General features: G+C 41.6%; 2 protein-coding genes across 2 annotated transcripts; both read right to left on the bottom strand.

Moving 5' to 3' along the window:
• Positions 1 to 1,247: 1,247 nt before the first annotated feature.
• LOC119722315 (gamma-glutamyl hydrolase-like) lies at positions 1,248 to 11,054 on the bottom strand. The gene is made up of 8 exons (XM_038192363.1): positions 10,879 to 11,054; positions 8,553 to 8,709; positions 7,034 to 7,121; positions 5,585 to 5,726; positions 4,699 to 4,805; positions 3,469 to 3,562; positions 2,559 to 2,693; positions 1,248 to 1,573 (listed from the first exon to the last, which is right to left on the bottom strand). The coding sequence occupies exons 1-8, from the start codon at positions 10,958 to 10,960 to the stop codon at positions 1,428 to 1,430; spliced, it is 951 nt and encodes a 316-aa protein (XP_038048291.1). The 5' UTR covers positions 10,961 to 11,054; the 3' UTR covers positions 1,248 to 1,427.
• Positions 11,055 to 11,883: 829 nt separating this feature from the next.
• Positions 11,884 to 18,744, bottom strand: LOC119722314 (RNA pseudouridylate synthase domain-containing protein 1-like). The gene is made up of 5 exons (XM_038192362.1): positions 18,674 to 18,744; positions 16,919 to 17,214; positions 15,548 to 15,671; positions 14,872 to 15,094; positions 11,884 to 13,757 (listed from the first exon to the last, which is right to left on the bottom strand). The coding sequence occupies exons 2-5, from the start codon at positions 17,194 to 17,196 to the stop codon at positions 13,444 to 13,446; spliced, it is 939 nt and encodes a 312-aa protein (XP_038048290.1). The 5' UTR covers positions 17,197 to 17,214; positions 18,674 to 18,744; the 3' UTR covers positions 11,884 to 13,443.
• Positions 18,745 to 18,777: the final 33 nt, after the last annotated feature.

Raw genomic sequence — 18,777 nt, 5'->3', positions numbered from 1 at the left:
GCTACAACTATTCTGTTCTCTAGTTAGTCATTTAAGTGATACCTGACTTTTATTACATTTCAAGAAAGCTTTACCATAAAAAAAATTTACACAAACTCTAGAATAATACATTCTGTGTACATTATGTATAAGTTCGGTACTCGTGCAAATAGCCAGATAGGATAAATTAATTCCATTGAATAATAGCACTCACAGAAAGTATAATCTCCCATCTTCTGATATACAAAGATCAATAACAGCATAAAATAATTTAAAATCGACCTGAGCGGTGGTGCAAAGGAAGGGGTGGGGAAGGGACATGTGCACCCCCCCCCCCAATTTGCCCCACATGACCCATGCTTCCTGGCCTAAGGCTGGTTAATTATTCACACAGATTGAAGGGCAAATCATTTTTTTACTCAGTGATGTCAAAAACTTGTTTTGTTATATTATTTATGTATTGCTGTAACATTCAATGCACAATCTTCCATACGTATTCGCAGCACCACTAGAGGCCTTTTCACACTAGAGCCTATCAACCCGGGGTGAGCTCGACCCTGGGTGAATCCAGTGCTGCCCCAGGTTGAATTTCGTATTTTTCAACCCCGCATTCACAATTGTTTCGTGCAAATGAGCTTATTTTGCTCGGTTACTGTCTTGAACACTGGCAAGAATTTCAACCCTCGTTGAAAACCTCACCCTAGTCTAGCTGGAGCAGGGTTGAGTTCAACCCGGGGTGAAATCAATCTCAGGGTTGACGCAGGGTTGAAAATATTCAACTAAGTCAGACCCGAGACTTGTCTAGTGTGAAAAGGCCTTAGATGTTTGGTTTTTTAACCTATTAGTACCTGTACTACATGTACATTGTTTTGCACTGCATTAATGCCCTGATTAACCAATAAAGTAAATCACAAACTTGTACCTTTCACAAGTCTACTCACAAGTACTAGGGGGGTGAACAATAACAAAGGAATGCCTTTGTTACAGTGTGCACTTGAATAGCTTGTGACCAGTTGAAGACTTGTGATGGACTTGTGAGGACTACGTGATGGACTTGTGAGGACTACGTGATGGACTTGTGAGGACTGGTGAGGACCTATGATGACTTGTGAGGATTTGTGAGGAGTTGTGATGGACTTGCGAGGACTTGTGGGGACTTGTGAGGACTTAGGAGGACATGTGAGGACTTGTGAGGACTTGTGAGGACTTAACAGGACTTGTTAGGACTTGTGAGGACTTGTTGGGACTTGTGAGGATTTGTGATGGACTTGAGAGGACTTGCAAAAACTTGTGCGGACTTGTGAAGAATGGTGAGGACTTGTGAGGACTTGCAAGGACTTGCAAGGACTTGTGATGGACTTGTGAGGACTTGACTCTAACACTGAAAACGATAGTGTAATGTGCGGTACAGAAAGTGACAGGCAGGGTGGTTTGGGGTTGTACAGGCACTAATAGGTTAATTTTTCTCTTAAGGTACTTGACACATTAAAGAAGTAGCCCTGTTCAAAGTACGAATCGGTGAAGATAGGACAGTAGTTGTAGATGAGGTACTTGTCCAAAGTCCCGGGGCTGAAGGAGTGGTAGCTCTTGCGAGCTGTCAAGAGAAACATCAGGAGGTTGATTCAGTTGAGACACGATAAAAATGTGAACAAGCATCTTGAAATGCTGAATGAATGTGATTTAAGGCTTTGTTTGGTGAATACAATTTGTAGTTGAGTCAAGAGTTGTGACGAGTCACTGAATTTTGTGACTGGAGTTGAGTCGAGTCATTTTAAAGAATTGCCTCGAGTCGAGTCATTAGGTCAAGAAGGTCCAGTCGAGTCACAGAGTATAGTCTAGTTGAGTCATTTGAAGGAAGTGAGTCGAGTCAAGTCATAATGTCAAGAAAGTCTTTTCAAGCTACAGACTTTTAAACACAACTACTGTTTTAAAGTTTTGTCCACGTATCACAAAAAAGGTAAGTGCTCTTTCAGCTAAACAAAAACAATAGCAGTGTATGTAAGTTGTTTTCATTTTGCTGAAAGGACACGCACATTTTTTGTGATCAGTGGACAGAACTTCTAAACGGTGGTTGTGTTTAAAATTCCGTAACTTGAAAAGTATATGAGTGATTTGAATGATTCTTGTACTGAAAGAAAGCTTATTAATTGAGCTTTCATATACTAGATTTAGAAAGTGCTACATGCTGAACTTTATTAAGAAAATGGTCCTGCTTTTTGGGTTTCCTTTTTTTTTTACTCACCCTGAACTCAGCGAAAGTGCACACAACCACATGGTGTTACCACAAACCGAAGCTACAGTATAATGCTTTCGTCATTAACCCTAACCGAACTCAACCCATCAAAGCCCAACAGCAGGTTTTGTTGAAATCTGTTGGGATAGGTACAGTACCCCTAAAATGATGGTCTTTTACATTGGGTTTGGCATACCCCCAGAAACTAAGTCCAACAGTGTGTGTGTACGATTTCTCATGTGGGTGTTGAAATTTGCCAGGATGGGTACGGTTCCTAGTAAATTATGCTGGGGAGTCAGGGTTAAAGGGGGCCCCTATAGCCCAATATTACATCAATGTTTCTCACCTTCTGAAACGAAGAAATCTGCAAAGAACTGAGTGGCTTTAACAGCATCGTATGAATGATTGATACTCTTGGATTCCCACTCATAAGGGTTCTTCTCCGGATGAAACTGGACGCCGTAAATGGGGTAATACATTGCTATGGAACAATCAGAGAGACAGCAGGAAAGAAATTTTTAAGAGGCTCTCTTGCAGTTCAAAGGTACAGTCCATCATTTATAGTTTGTGCATTTTGTTCGTTTGAAGCAACAAAAGTGCTTAAAATTTCCCAGGGAGTTTAGTTCCCTTACTTTTTTTCAACCAAGCATGTGTTTCAACAATAATTACGTCAGTTACTTTCTGGATAGCTGCAAATGATGGACTGTAGCTTTAGAGCAAAAGATTTTACTCTAAAATGATGCCAATCAGGCAAATATTTCTGACATACACGTAACACCTTGTAGAGAACATTTTGAATAATCCCAGTTAAAGGTACTATACAACATTTTCAAACATCAAGAAACAAAACTACCAAATTATTTATCAATACCTTTTGACTGTAAGTGAATAATAGTCTCAGGCATCCTGCGAAATCATGGCACCCGGTGTGCTGTCATTTTCAACAAAATTGAATTTTTGTATCAATTTCCAACGATGGTCTGCTGACCATTTTGGAAATAAACCAGACTTTTTTTTCCAAATACTGCCCCCAATTTACCAAATTTAGTTACCAAAATCGGTTACACATCCGTGAACGGGTGCAAGCCAGCTAGTCTGGTTCCCTGATCTGGCAATTCCCCAACGTCTAGAAATTGCTCCGGTTCGTCTGAAGTAGGGTAAGGGAACCACACTACAAGAACAGCATTGTTTCCCCTTGGTTTTCCCAGCATCTTGTGCATTTTTCGGTCACTAAGTTACCATGTGTCTATTCTTACCTTCTATTGTAGAGATAAAGACTTTCCCATTCTTGTCGACATTGGTGGACAGCACTCGGTAAAACGACTTAAGAGCTGACGACTTGGAAAAATTCTGGAGCAAAATAATTACCAAGCATAAATACCACTCCTATTGGTCGAGAGCCCGTCACGTGGGTGGTTTTAAACGGTTGATAAAACACCAGCTAGTTTTAAACACTTTTTGCGGCACCGCTGCGTTCTGCACCGCAAAGTGCAGTACGTGCCAAGCGCACAGTATGTGCCACTTCATTCCAATCCCACTGTGTTCTGCCTGGTCGCCAAAATGGCCATCACCAATTTGCCTCAGGACATTATCAGTGTCCAGGCCCCTACCCGGTGTTAAATGTATCTGTTTAAAACCGGCCAAGCGCATATTTTTTCCCCTTAAAACCCTAACCCTCTTTGGTATGTTTGCTAGAACCCTGCCAAACGTAGCAACATGGAACACTTGACCGAGTGACAAGCCTGACGTTGCCAAGTTGTATTTTGAATTGTGCCAGAAATCAGTATCTGGAGCACGTTCTCATTTGGCCAATTGCCCTGAACCAACGAATAATAGCAACCACGCGTGTGTGCGTTGAGTCAACGCTGGCGCGCACCCTTACATGAATTCACCCAATTACAAACCAAATACTCATATAAATTTCTAAAAATGTTTCACTTGACTCATGTTTGAAAATGACCTTCTTTTATGGTTCTCTTCAAAATTACAGTACACCGGAAGGAGTCATTTTACAGGGAGTTTGGCAGGGTTCGAAATTAGCGGTAGCCCGCTAGCCTAATGCTAGTCATAACAGCGACGGGCTAGTCAAACTATTCCTTAAGTAGCCCGGCTGGCGAGTCAAAAGTTATTGGGCTACGGCAAAGATGAAAGGACAGGAAGAAATAAATCATTAATTCTAACTATTCTAAAGGGTTCAATTAGATCTGTTTAATTGCCTCAGAATTGAGCCTGAAAATACAGCATTTTATATTTGAGCTAAAAAAAAAAATGCGGGCTAGTGAAAATGCTTCCGGGCTAGTTAAGGGGCCGTTTCAGTAGCCCGACTGGCTAGTGCACAAAAAAGTTAAGGTCGAACCCTGAGTTTGGTGCCTTTAGTATCTTTTAACAAAGTAAACCTTTGTAACAATAATTTGGTCAGTTACCGTGCTTTCTGGATAGCTGCAACTTATCTACACTACCTTTTAAGTGACACTGCCAGCACTTACGGTAGGTGTCAGTCCGAGATTGTGGCTGTTGTACGTCACATTTTCATTTGACAGGATGCTCACCACAGACTGCTCTGCTCCATGGAAGAGCCGACTGTCTTTAAAATCTTGGATGAAACAGACACGTTATTTGGCACACTTTCCTTCTTTTTTTTTCATTCTAATAATGTTTTGTTACACAAAATCATCATGTTTTACTCAGATTTCATATTGTTCTTACCTAAAAGTGTCTGATCTACATGTATAGTAAACATGACAATAAACCACTCAGTTCTGTAACTACACGTAGTAAGTCTTTATTTTGTGTCGTTTGTCTATCGATATCAACGGACATTCTCGGGGTTTTCCGATGTGCGGTCACGTGGCTGGTCCTATTTCCTCGCTAGAGGGCGCACCAGCTGCAACTGGGCTGGCAGTAGCGATCAGGCAATAACTCGTGCGCATCCTCAAAGGTTCCCAATGTGGTCGCATGGCCACCACAAAGAGACAGCTGGCGTGCGAGCTACAATTGGGCCAGTGGTAGTGATCAGGCTAACTCGAAAGCCAGGATTTGTTGCAGTTACTGGCTGGACTCCGATCACCATGGCATTGAGTACACTGCATCCCCAAGTTGAACAGTAATGACTCATGGAAACAAAAATTCAGTCTTTTTACTCTTCTTTGTTACTGCCAGGAAGTGATTTTTTTATGGACTAGCTGACAAAAAGTTCAAGATAAACGGAGGAAACGGGGCAGGCATTTCGAGTTACGGGGGTATTCATGTACATAATATCCTATTCTCTTGATGGGAATGGATTATTGCTTCGAGATCAAGGGATTTTGAGTTATCCAAATTTGAGTTAATTAGAGTTTACTTTATCATATATCTACAAGGAACCTTGTTTACCTTTTGTTAGCTGGAGGGGCCAGGATACTTCTGAAGCATCAGTTGATGTCAGCAAATCTTCGTTAGCTGTTATCCGAACTAAGAGCTCCATACCCAGGCAAGTTCCCCAGATAGGAAAGTAGTCTCCTCTTTCGTCATAACTCTGAATGGAGGAAAGAGGGACTTTTGACAAAAGTACTTGAATTTTGGGATATGGTGAATGCCTTCCTTTCTTCCTTGAAGTTGCAGCCTCATATGTAAGAGGAATAAACACACTGGCAGAAACACCGGGGCGAACCCCTTCTCTTTCGCGATAAGTGTTACTGGGTTCTTTTACGTGCATTTTGCAACACATGGGCCCCACGGCTTTACGTCCCATAACTGCGCACCTGTTCCAAATGAATCTAACGCAGGGTCAAGTGTGACTCAGGCATGGCTTAGTCTCTAACATTGTGGGTAATCATTGAGGAAGTACATACTGTTAGGCAGAGCGATAATAACTGTGCTTAGGAACAAGAGTGATTTTTCCAAAATACTGCATGATAAATCTGCATTCTGACCAATCAATGAAATCGTGGCATGGAGCTGTTGCCTCTTACGTTGCCCTGTAAACCTTTTACTATAAATTCCCATGAATTTGAACAGTTAATGTTTCCTATCATGCAATAGATTGCTATTTGTTTTCCCCTTTCCGTTAAAGCCCGCCGCACACGAGAGCGACTTGCCGAGCAAAAAGTCTTTCAAGGCCGTTTGCTCAGCATGCAGCTCACAAAATATCCCTGTGTGTGCGGTGAGGTTTTGCTGAGTTTTCTGCCTCGCGAGGCCGTGAGGCAAATATCGATCCTGTTTGATTTTTCTCGCCTCAAGAAAAACTCAATGGTCCCTATTTTTGAAATCACGCAACCGTTAGACAAGAATACATGTTATGCGCTTTCATTGGCTAGTTTTTAGCTCAGCATGTAGCACAGGTTGCCCGCAAACGGTGAGTTTTTTGCCTCGCGCAGCGAAAAAATCAAACAGGATAGAAATTTGCCTCACGACCTCGCGAGGCGGAAAAATCAGCAGAAATTGACGGTGATATTTTGTGAGCTACGTGCTGAGCAAACGGCCTAGATTGAGTTTTTGCTGAGCACGTAGCTCTCGTGTGCGACGGGCTCAATTGGCCTTATGGCTTTTGCCTGGCATTAAATAAACCGCATACCACAAAATCTTCAAATAAACCACATAGAGAAACCGACTAGGCACGTATAACGATTATTTAAAAGTTAAACAAAGAAATGGATTGGAATGTGAACCTACTACCTTCAAAATATCAAAAACCAAACATGTAGTGTACAAACAGCTGTTATACTTACAAAGTTTTCATTACTGTGCAACTTTTCACTTTTTCGAAATATACCCCATTTTGGAAATAAATTCTTCACATCGTTGCCTGACATCTCAAGTCATAAATTGAAACATTGTGCGTACCTTGATGGCTAGGTCATAGAACATCTTTCCTGCTTTTCCATATGGTGAATGAATCGGGTCGTCCATTCCACCGCCTGGAAACAACACTCTACAAATCAATGACAGAAACATAGTGAGGATATTATACAATGTCACGGTTTTCTGTGGCCATGAACAGCGCATCCATTTCCTAAGGATCAGAAAAGAATAGAAGCTTCCGGTACATAACAAGAGTTTTCATGAAGTCAAGGGTCTATGATATGTGAGCAGATTCGGCGATTAATTGTGCAAAACAAGACTGCTTCTTGGCCTTGAGATTCTGACCATTCAACGGGTACCTTCTAAATCGGGTCTTCGGTAACCCGTTTTGAAAGCCAATGTCGGGTTTTATCAGATCTAGATGCCCGTTCTGGTATTACAAAGTCATGGCATCCAAATTGACCAATCAACAGCTCAGTCCAGATTTTGGAATGAAATGACATCATGTCGCAGTCCTTCTGATTTGAGGCGTGCGATCACACCCCCACGCCATCACACGCCTAAAAGCTTCCTGAGAAGTGCGAATAATCACACGCCTGAATCCTCAGTACCGCACACCTTGGCATACATTTACGGCATAATTATATTTCATAACTTTTTGTCCATGCATCACTAATTTTTCCCTTCAGTGACCCATCAGCCATCAAAAGTGATATGTCCAAAAAGTCAAATTTGGCAGGAAAACTATTGAAGTATTTACTGAGAAAACACTTAGAAATGTTCAGACCAGTCTCATACGGTTTGTGCACAGGGTGACAAGTGATGGCCACATATGGGAATCTTTCCGTGAAAAATAAAGTACATCAGTGAAGAGAATGCTTTGTTGTAAACCAAGATGAATATTATGGAAAGAAAAGATTGTTCAGTCCCAGCTTGGATCACAGAATCACACGCCTAAAAAATCACACGCCTAGAAAAATCACACACCTAGAAAAATCCAGGTGTGCCTTTTTTCACACATCTGTGATTTTCAAATCAGAAGGACTGATGTCGACTCCCATTGGCTGGAGCCAAGGGCGGATCCAGGGGGGGGGGGGCCAAAGGGGGCCATGGCCCCCCCCAAAACGAAACAAATTTTTTTTTTTTTAATGTGACATCGCAATAAAGGCAGGCAATGAGTTCACCACCATCTTTTCCTAAAAAAAAATTGGTTAAAGTGGTCAGAAATTGCCTCAGATCGCACCACAGAGCATCTAGAATCCAAAAAAATTTCGGGGCCCTTAAGCGGGCCTCGAACCCCACGCCATAATTTTTTAGACCCACTTTTTGGGGGGACCAAAAATTTTTTTGGCCCCCCCAAAAATTGTGTTCTGGATCCGCCCTTGGCTGGAGCGCAGGGTCGCATAAATTTGCATGCTTAGATACATATCAGACGTTGGACCGGAGACAGAGAGGGCTCTGTGGGCAACGGGTGATACTCAGACTAAGAGAACAGTTGGAAACTCACAAACTGTAACAACGAAAAGAGCCTTCTGGATAAGCATGGTATTTTTCATCTCACCCATTGAGAGAAGCAAACATCTTTTCGTAGTAGGAATCCGGCTGGTCGATGAGAAGGGGGACCACCCTTGCCCCGGCTGACTCCACAAACTTAACGTAGGAGGCGGCAATGTACGCATCACCGTACTTCTTGGACGGAGTGCTCTGAGACAAAACACCTGAGGGAAGCGGAAGAAATGTAGACCAAATATAAACAACTCAGCGTGCAGAGAGAAACAAAAAATTATACAAATAAAAAGGGAATAAATGTGTGCTTGGCCAGTTTTTAAACACTCTGTTTTAAGACAGGTTGGATTCTGGATGCTGATGATTACCCGAGCCGAAGGCGAGGGTAATTATCAGCATCCAGAATCCAACAGGTCTTATACAAAGTATTTAATACCAGCCAAGTACATGTTTATTTCCATTCATTTATTCTCATTCATAAATGGTTTCAGGTATCTATAATGCTTCGGTTGGTTTGGCCCACTGACCTCTATATAAAGACTGGATAGCGGATAAAGAGCCGCACAATGAATGAATTTGATGCCATATTGGTGAGACCGGTGAGACCGGCTGGTGATCTACAAAGGACAAGTTGCCGTCTTTATAGCATCATGGTTACTTTTGTAACATTGCGGTTCACTTGATTTATATATTGACCACCACCACTGACCACGATTTACAATTTTTCCAACGTCGTGGTTTACTTTTTTTTAAATGCCGCAGTTCCTTTTTCAGCGTTTTGGAAATAATAATCACTGTGGAAATGTGTCCTCTTTAGAACATCATAATATGTGTACGTGACCAAAATGCGCGTCAACTCTTGATACAGCGCGCTGTATACGCGTAGAACGTTCGCATTATACGCGGCCATCTTCGTGAGACCGGGGGCGAATTGGTCAATATGCAAAGTCTACTGTGTGACTGGTGTATGGATATCCGCTATCCAGTCTTTATATAGAGATCAGTGGTTTGGCCTGGTGAACCGACCACAGACACGATGTTTATAGTGCATATCGCGGGCGGCGTCAGACGGGCCAATCCCAGACCAAAAGAGGAAAGATTCCTATCTGGCCATGTCACCCTGTGCACAAATCCTATGAGACTGGCCTGAAATTTTTAAAGTGTTTATCAGTAAATACTTCAATATTTTCCTTTCTAATTTTGACTTTTTAGGACATATTATCAGTTTTTGATGGTTGATAGGTCACTGAAGGGAAAAATTAGTGATGGCCAGATATGGGAATCTTTCCCCAAAAGACTCTGACGTCTCACCAACAAGGCTTCGCGTGCAACGACGTGCACGTCAAAACGTTAAAACTCAAACTGTAAATTCAGTACGGAAATGGGATCGTTTTCATCATTTTTTTGCACCATCAGGATCGATTCAACCATTTTTTCTTTTTAGTGAAATAAGCGTAAGTATGTGTCAAGAATTACTGGGCATAGTCTTGGGGTAGAAATATGATAGTGGATATATTGCCGGCGGTAATCCTGGCAAGCTAACGTTTACTAAAGGTTTGCCGGCGGCAATCCCTATCAACAGAGGATGCTGTACTCTCTAAGATAGGGCTGAATTATAAGATATATTAAATTACCACCAACGGTTGTGTAGCACCTGTGGTCTAGGTGATAAGAGCGAGGATGCGGATCTCATGAGCGGGAAGACCCGGGTTCGATCCCTGCTGGCGACATTTTTAAGGGTTTTTTCCCCCCATCCCCCCAAAATAAGAATATTCTTCTTTTTATTATTTTAACATGTCTCAAACATTTTATTGCAGAATCAAGTCCAAAAATTGTAAAATGGGAAATCAAGTCCAAAATTGTAAAATGGTCTGATTCCCATCTAATTGTGCTTGTGAATACGAAGTTACAACGATAATGTTGGCATGGAGCCAGACTAAAATTTGTCACCAGAAAATGTGTAGGGCCTAAGTACAAAAAAAAAACAGCTACTGCGCATGTTCAGCATGTTCAGCACATATCCGGAAAGCTAACGTTTACTAAAAGTTTGCCGTCTCCAGCTAAATTATCCTCTGCCTAAAAATATACAGCGGCCGCTCCGAAGTACCAAAGCTAAACTTTACTTTTTTAAATTTCGGTTGTTGATTGTGATATTATTTGTAGAGTATACAGCTTGTTTGCGTTGATAACAATGATATGACTACTTATGGGTCTTAAGTGTAAGACCCATAGTTCTAGGGGGCTAACTATGCATGGGGCTACCCCCCCCCCCCCCCCCACCACTGTGACAGAGTCTCAGATACAAAATTGCATCAGAAAAAAACATGAAATAGCCTACACCCCCTTCCCTCCCCACCTGATCATTCCTGCCGCATTCTTACCAATAACCGGACTGTCATTTAACGCATCTGAAGACACAACACACAATATCAAGCTCAGAAACAAGGTGCTCTTGAACGCCATGATGAACGTCTTCTCAACTTAAGTTTATTCGGATGAATGAGTCTGCATTTTCCACACAGCTGTCATGTCATTGACAAAACTTCACGTGAGTATCCGAAGAGCGCCCTCAATAGTTCAGATTTTGTCAAAAGAACTTTTTGTTACATAATACTGTATCACCTGTTGTATCTTCACCTCCAAAAAAATCAATGTCTTTTAAATTGGTTTAAATCTTTTTATGAACAAAACAGCAAGATCTGTTTTAAGCTCTGGCAAGACCTTTTAAATGTCACTTGGTGATCAGTTGGTCGGTCGGTCTGTCCATCTATCTGTCTGTCCCCGAAACTTGACCAAAAATATTTGACAAAAAATTGACCAAATGCCATGCCGTCGTCAATAAATGCACTCTTGATGAAAGTTATCAGAAAACAGGCTTTGTCTTAATCGATGCACATGCGCGTATATTTTGCATATATGTCTGTGCCCGGAAAATAGACCAAGAACGACACCCTAAGTGTCCCATAAAATGTAACTACCCAACTTAAAATTAAATAACAAACGCACACAAAAGAAAATAAATACTTAACAAACATTGTTTGTAACAATTCATTAAGTTGTTTATGAAAGTTTTGTAAATGGAGACAAGATAATGTGCAGTAATGTTATAGTCATATTGTTTATAGCGCGCTATTTTTATAGGAAACTTAGGGTCTTATTTTGGTCAATTTTCAGCACGTGATTTTTTGCGTGGGACGCTGGCCTGGGCTTGTACGCACAATCATTTCATGCAAGACTTTCAGGAAAGGCGGCCAGAGCGTATTGTGCACTTGCACTAGTTTTTTTAATTAAATATTAAAAAAAAATACTCGTTCACTTTTCAATCTACCACAAATGTTTTCCCCCCAAAAGGTTTACAAGTAAAAACCAATCAAAAATTAAAAGAATTGATTCTCAACTTCAACTTTTATTATAATGCATTGCACTTTTCACAAGTAACAATTACCTCTAGATTAAGTTTATTTTACAATAATAGAGAAACCAATACGAGCGTTTTCTTGCTTATTGGCGTGAGATACATGTAGGAACGGTCCAATATTTTTTTGTTGTTTAATAACCCGAGCAAAAATGACAGAGAAACTCAAAAAATGAGTCTTAGATGTTATGTAGGTAAAAGTATTTCTACAAAATCTGGTCCCTTTTAAGGTTGAAAGTTCACAATCTTCACTTATAGGCATGCACAATACTACCGATGAGTCCGTATTTTATAATCCTAAAGTCACACTACACCGGCACCACTGCGTTCTGCGCCACATCAGGCAGTACGCGCCACATCCTCGCCAATCTCCAAATAAGGAGATTGTTAGTACTACTGGCAAGAGGCACATACCATAAACATAGCTACAGGGGTGTTTCACAAAACACGAAGTAAAATTGTTGAACAAAATCGTTTGAAATTTTGACTCTTTGAGCGAAAGGTATTTATGAATGGGAATAAATATGTGCTTGGTCGGTATTAAACTGGCCGGTATGGAAAAAGTATGTTTCAAATCGGCTTGGGACCTTTTTGTCGATAATGTCTGCATCCAGGCCCTAAGCCGGTTTAAAGCATACTTATTTAAAACTGGCCAAGCACATATTCTTTCCCTTAATATAATTTCCTTTAAAAAGTGAAAGAACTAATACTCGATCATTGTGAAAACATGTGGTCAAAAATCAAATTCCTTCATATTCAGTGGTTATAGTGCCTTGAAAGTTCCCCAACTCATCAATGCAAAATTGATTTCCAACTTATTTATCAGAAAGGGGGCTGACTAATTTTTCTCTGGGGCATGCTCCACCAGTCCAGCAGTCTCCTGAGGACGATCAGAACCAACTGTTTGAAACATCACGCTCCATTCTCACCACCGTTCTTTTCAGAACCCCCACTTTCTCATGAAAGATATTTCTTAGGGTAATTAATAATACCCGAGTCTTATATAGCGCACATATCTATCAACAATGTAGATGCTCAAGGCGCTGGTAATTATGTCTATTTTTAAAGACAGGGAAATGAAGTTTATGAGAAATATGAGACCCATTATGTAGCAACCTTATAATGGTTTACATTAGGTGCCACAGCGCATGTTGCAGCCACTGCCAGAAACACTGGGGCAAACCCCTTCTCTTATAGCAATAAGTGTTACTGGGTTCTTTAACGTGCATTACACAACACATGGGACCCATGGCTTAACGTCCCATCCAAAAGACGAAGCGATAATGGTAAAGTGCCTTGCTCAAGAGCACAAGCACCATGTTCCCCGTCAGGATTTGAACCCACGTGCCACGCCACACAAGTCGATCGCGAACACTGTAACCATTGGACCACAGGTGTACCCACAAACTCATGCGTGGATATTTAAGTCAAGTTGACCCCTGGGTCACAGGTCAGTCAGCCAATGATGCGCTGGACAGTGTCCAACTCCATATCTGCCGTTAGAAATTTTGAGGTTGTATTCGTACCGCTGTCACCTGCTCTGTTTCTGCTCCTCAAAATGACATCCCGTGTCCGCACCAACTCGGACAGTTTCATGAATCGGAGATTCGTCTGCATCTTGGGAGATTCCACTTTCACTGAGGGGTTGCCACAGTGGGTCCACCTCTGGCACAAACGGATCCGGGGCCACAACATCCACGGTCTCCCCTTTGGCTGGAATGATGAGTCTGTGTGAGTGTAGCATCATGCGGTACGGCTTGACATCCCGCCGGTAACTGTACGTGTAATCGCCGACGATCGGGTGGCCGAGACTCAAGCAGTGCACACGCAGTTGATGCCTCCTTCCTATCAGTGTCAAGAAATTGAATGGAACAATTGAGAGCTTTAGCATGCAGCATCACAGCAAAATGTACCAAAAAATTGGGTGAAACTTCGCAATCTTTTGTGATGAGGAGAGAACTAAAATGGAGAAATTTAATCTCAAAAAACTGAGTTAAAGGTAATATACAACATTTGCTTTTGCTGTAATTTTCAGAAATGGATGGATTTGGGGGTAAGTATTTTGTGGCAAATATTGTTACACTGACCTGCTTAACGTTTTGTGTTTACAGATGCTGGAAAAACCACGAACAAAAAAAGATGTTCTTGTACTGTGGTTCCCTGACCCTACTTCAGATAAAACAGAGCAATTTGAAGACATCGAGGAATTGTAGGGTCAGGCAACCAGACTAGCTGGCTTGCACCCGTTCACAGATGTGTAACCGATAGCAAACAAAATGTGAACTGACTAAATTTGGTAAATTGGGGCAGTATTCGGAAAAAAAGTCAGTTTTTTCCAAGGATGGTCGGCTGACCATCGTTGGAAATTGATACAAAAATTCCACTTTTCTTGAAAATGACAGCACACCAGGTGCCATGATTCCACAGGATACTTTAGACTGTCATTCACTAACATTCCAGTAAGGTATTGCATACAAATTTTGGTAGTTTTGTTTTGTGATGCTTGCAAATGTTGTAAATTACCTTTGAAGCAGTTGCCTTGACATTGATTTGTGATTGACTTGTAAGGCCAAAAAAAAAAGTCTCCGGTTTCTGGTATGCGCGCGCGTCGCCGTAGCCAACAAGTTTTTTTTTCAATGAAAGATGATGTCTCAAAACCGCCAAACTCACTGGTTTGACTGGAATCCTGCTGCTGCACAATTTAAACATATTTTTAGATTGGGTTACGGTCGAGAATAAGCTTTATGTGGCCTCTCTGGACTCCCATAATATTTGCACTAAGTTTAGTCGGGCACCATTTGCAGTCATCAGCCGACATTTGAAGCAAAAAAATCAGGAAAAAAAAAAAAAAAAAGCCGCGTCGCAGCACCACTTTTTGGGCAAGCTCCATACCAGAAACCGGAGACTTTTTTTTTTGGCCTAAGAAGCTGATAACTCTGCATTAGACCATTTTCTATACCTGTCTGTGGTTTGAGAAGCACTTTGCTTGCTGGTTGCCCATCATACAGGCCCCGCTGTACAACATACAAGTCAGTGACTGCAGATAGTACCCTGACATCGTCTGATGAGTGGCCCGGGCCGGAGTCATCTACTGCGCACATCATATGCGTATAGCCCTCCTGGGGATTGGCATAGACTGGCTTGTCGATTCGCAGGAAGTCATCTCGAACATGACCTCTCAACTTTTATCACAAGAGAACAGAAAGTATATGGTAGTAAGCCATTTGCGAGTGACCTATACCCTTTGAGATTTAAATTTGAAAAACATCTGGTACACTGACTTGCTCAGAATGCTTGGCACCTTTTAACTTTGAATTCTCCAGACCAAAGAAACTACTGCTGATCACGTGATACGGGGCAAGTTTTTGCATAGTTACGTAAGAGACGCTCAGCGCCTATACATTGTTCACAATGGGTGAGAATGGCACAAAGACACCAGACCATGCTGGAGCTGGGGGTTGCTAGCATAAGGCTTGCCCCGAATCACGTGATATACTAACAGTCTCTTTGGTCGGGAGAATGCAAAGCATTGGATTAATGTCAGCGTTCCAGATTTTATTCAAACTCATTTGATACCGACCAAACCCCCAGGCTGATGGCCTATATTTCATGGTCAGCTGAAAGTTCATACTCACCAAAGCATAGTAACACTTGGTGACTTGACGCTTCTTGAACTTATTCACAGCATCGGCCGACGCCTTTTTGTTCAATGCGACGCACAATGCTCCACTGGTGGAGTAGTCTATACGGTGAACAAACCTGGAAGAAAAATACACGAAGTAGTTGAAACAATGCTAACAAGCCCTGAATGTTCCAAAGATGGCTTCAAGTTTAAAGGTAGAGTAGATCGTTTGCAGCTATCCATCCAAAAAGCAACTGACAAAATTATTTTTGGAATCTTACTTGGTTGAAAGGTATAGTCCACCATTTGTAATTGGTGCATTTTGTTTGTTTGAAGCAACAAAAGTGCTCAAAATCTAAAGAAGAGTGCTGAACAACTAACCTGATTAAGTTTCAGCTCAGCTTCAGCTGTATATTTCGAGAAAAACAACGATCTAGGACCTCGATTTCAAATCAAAAGTTGCTGAATCATGCTTCGAATTGGGCCTGAATTCAGCGTCCGAGACACGTTCTCACTGAGCCGATTGCAGCAATGCGATGTGGCAAACTGATCCAACGAATTATAGCAACCGCACGCGCATGTGCGTCATGTCAATGCTTGTGCACGCTTCGCCGAATAAAAAAGAAAGAACAGAAATTTCGAACGGTGAGTCTTAGGATGCATCGTTGGAAAGGCCTTCTTTCTTTGATTTCTTCAAAAGGACAGCATGCCATAAAGAATAATTTCACAGGGAGTTTAGTTCCCTTACTATCTTTCAACCAGGTATGTTTTTCAACAATAATTACGTCAGTTGCTTTTTGGATAGCTGCAAATGATGGACTGTAGCTTTAATTAAAGATAGTAATGGCACTAAACTCCCTGTGAAATTATTCTTTCTGGCATGCTGTCATTTTGAAGAAAACAATAGAAGAAGGCCATTTCCAAAGATGCATCAAGTGAAGCATTTTTCTGAAATTTCCGTGAGTACTTGGTTTGTATTTTGGCGAATCTGTGAATGGGTGCGCGCAAGCGTTGACATGATGCAAGCTTGCGCGGTTGCCATTATTCATCAGTTTAGTGCGCGAAGTTGCGTAGCTTCAATTGGCTGAATTGGAATGTGTCCCGGATGCTGATTTCAGGCGCAATTCAAACTATGACTCAGCAACGTTTGAATTGAAGTCGAGATCCTAGAATATTTTTTCTCAGAACGTACAGCATTTACGGAGCTAAAACTTCATCAAGTTGGTTGTTAAGCACCCGTCTTTAGATTTTGCGCACTTTTGTTGCTTCAAATGAATGAAAAAATACACCAATGACAATGATCTACCCTACCTTTAAACACAAAGTTACAAACTTCAGCACAATTTGTTTGTAATGACATTGTCAGAAAAGTAGTTGTTCCCACCGAAATTGATGAGCGACGCTTGCATCCACCAACTCAGGAAACCGATGAGCGAGCTGCGTTGCCACGGTGATCTTGTCACTGCTGTCATCGCTATTGATCTTGACATCATAATGCTTATTCACGACAATGAAGTTGGAGCTCTTGTACAGGACGTCCAGATTTTCCATCGTTGCGGGCCTGTGCCGTCCAAAGACACCTCTACGAAGCCAGGCATGTAACCAATGCAGGTTGACTTGAATTCGCTGCAGGTATCTTGACATCTGGCAGTGAAGGTGCATGCGTCATCATTAACACAACTGAAGGTATTTGAAAGTTTGTTTCTAACAATCTTTCATTTGAACACTTCAGTAGTAAGAACAGTTTTGATAACTTCCCTAAGAGCTTTTCTTTTCAGGGAGGGGGGGGGGGGAATAATCAAGTCCCACAAACATTCACCGCACATGTTCAGTGCAGTGCCGGTACAACTACAAGAGTGAAACAAAATCAGGAACTGGTTAGACCGAGTAACTTGGACCCTACTTATCGCCTTTTCCAACAATGGGACATGGTTCTAGCTGCATGGCTGCCATCGCGTGACACAATAGAAACGACCCAACAAAAACATCAGATTTCTGAAAGGTAAGTAAAGTCCGAGATATCCTACAGAATCGACCCAACATGCAAACGTGATCGGATGATCGCGCAGATCTACTGATTGCGCCCAACATATACACTGCCTTTTTAAGGGGTTTCTGTTTTTTGGGTTTTTTTGTCTTATTTCGTTAATTCTGTTATTTAATCTCATAAGTTTGGCACCCAGACCCGAGAAATTGGAAAGAATGTTGCAACGTGACCCTACTTCAGCACTTGTGTACAAACTCTATGGAGAGTCCAGAAAGTATTTCCTAACAAAATGGAAATGTTTCTCAGTCCCAGATTCATGTCTTATCATCATTTTTGCAATGACTTCCCTTCACTGAGATGATATATGAAGAAAAAAGCAGCGTCAGGTTGCAACATTCTTTCCGAGAAATTTTCAATATAGGCCTAGGCCTAGCTCATCAGCTCATGTGCATCCATCACCATGATTTGTGGGTTATGACTCATAACCCACTAATAGATGCCAGTGTTTCACTGGCTAATGAACTGAGTGAGGTGGTAACAATTCAAGTTGATGATTGAATCAAAATTTACAGTCTGCAAACTGAAAAGAATGCAGCACTCACAAAAATGCGCGATGATTCCAAAAACACATCGAAATTGTGAGTTCTTGATACATGGAGATTGGAGGTAAAGGAAAACGCTTGTATATTACACAAAATGAAAATTTTTCAATTGATATTTCCTTTTTTGCCAATCTTCACAGCGAGGTGGTGATATTGGCAAAAATTGAGCGAGGTGGTCACTGAAAGTAGCGAGGTGGGCCACCTCACGTTTGAATGGGCAGGGGAAACACTGATAGATGCACATGAGGTATATTCAAAATTTCTCGGATCTGGGTGCCAAAAAAAAGAAGTTCCAAAGACAGGCTGAGTGCATGGATTTGAGCTAGCGCCCTCTACCGCCGTGGCAGTTTGAATGCGCTTGCATGTCAAGCCAGGCAACGCACGTCAAGCCTCAATATTTAGAATCGTCAAAATCACCACAAAACTAGGTCCCAAGCAGTAAACTACACACTCGCCTAGAACATTACAGTATTTCTATTACAAAGTCCTTGTTAAGAATAAGAAGACTATCAATTTCAACCAACAATCCCGAGCCATCACTACCACCCACATCACGGTCATGTCGGTTCCGTGGGCGCTGCCATATTTGTTGTTCCAAAGAGGGCGCTGTGCATATGTGTCAAATTTTGGTTGGTGTACTTCACGCGGTCGTTT

This window comes from Patiria miniata, unplaced genomic scaffold (assembly GCF_015706575.1).
Source record: "Patiria miniata isolate m_02_andy unplaced genomic scaffold, ASM1570657v1 HiC_scaffold_15, whole genome shotgun sequence".
In the NCBI taxonomy this organism is placed as follows: domain Eukaryota; kingdom Metazoa; phylum Echinodermata; class Asteroidea; order Valvatida; family Asterinidae; genus Patiria; species Patiria miniata.
Note: the sequence above shows the minus strand (reverse complement) of the source record. Positions and strands in the feature narration are given on the sequence as shown.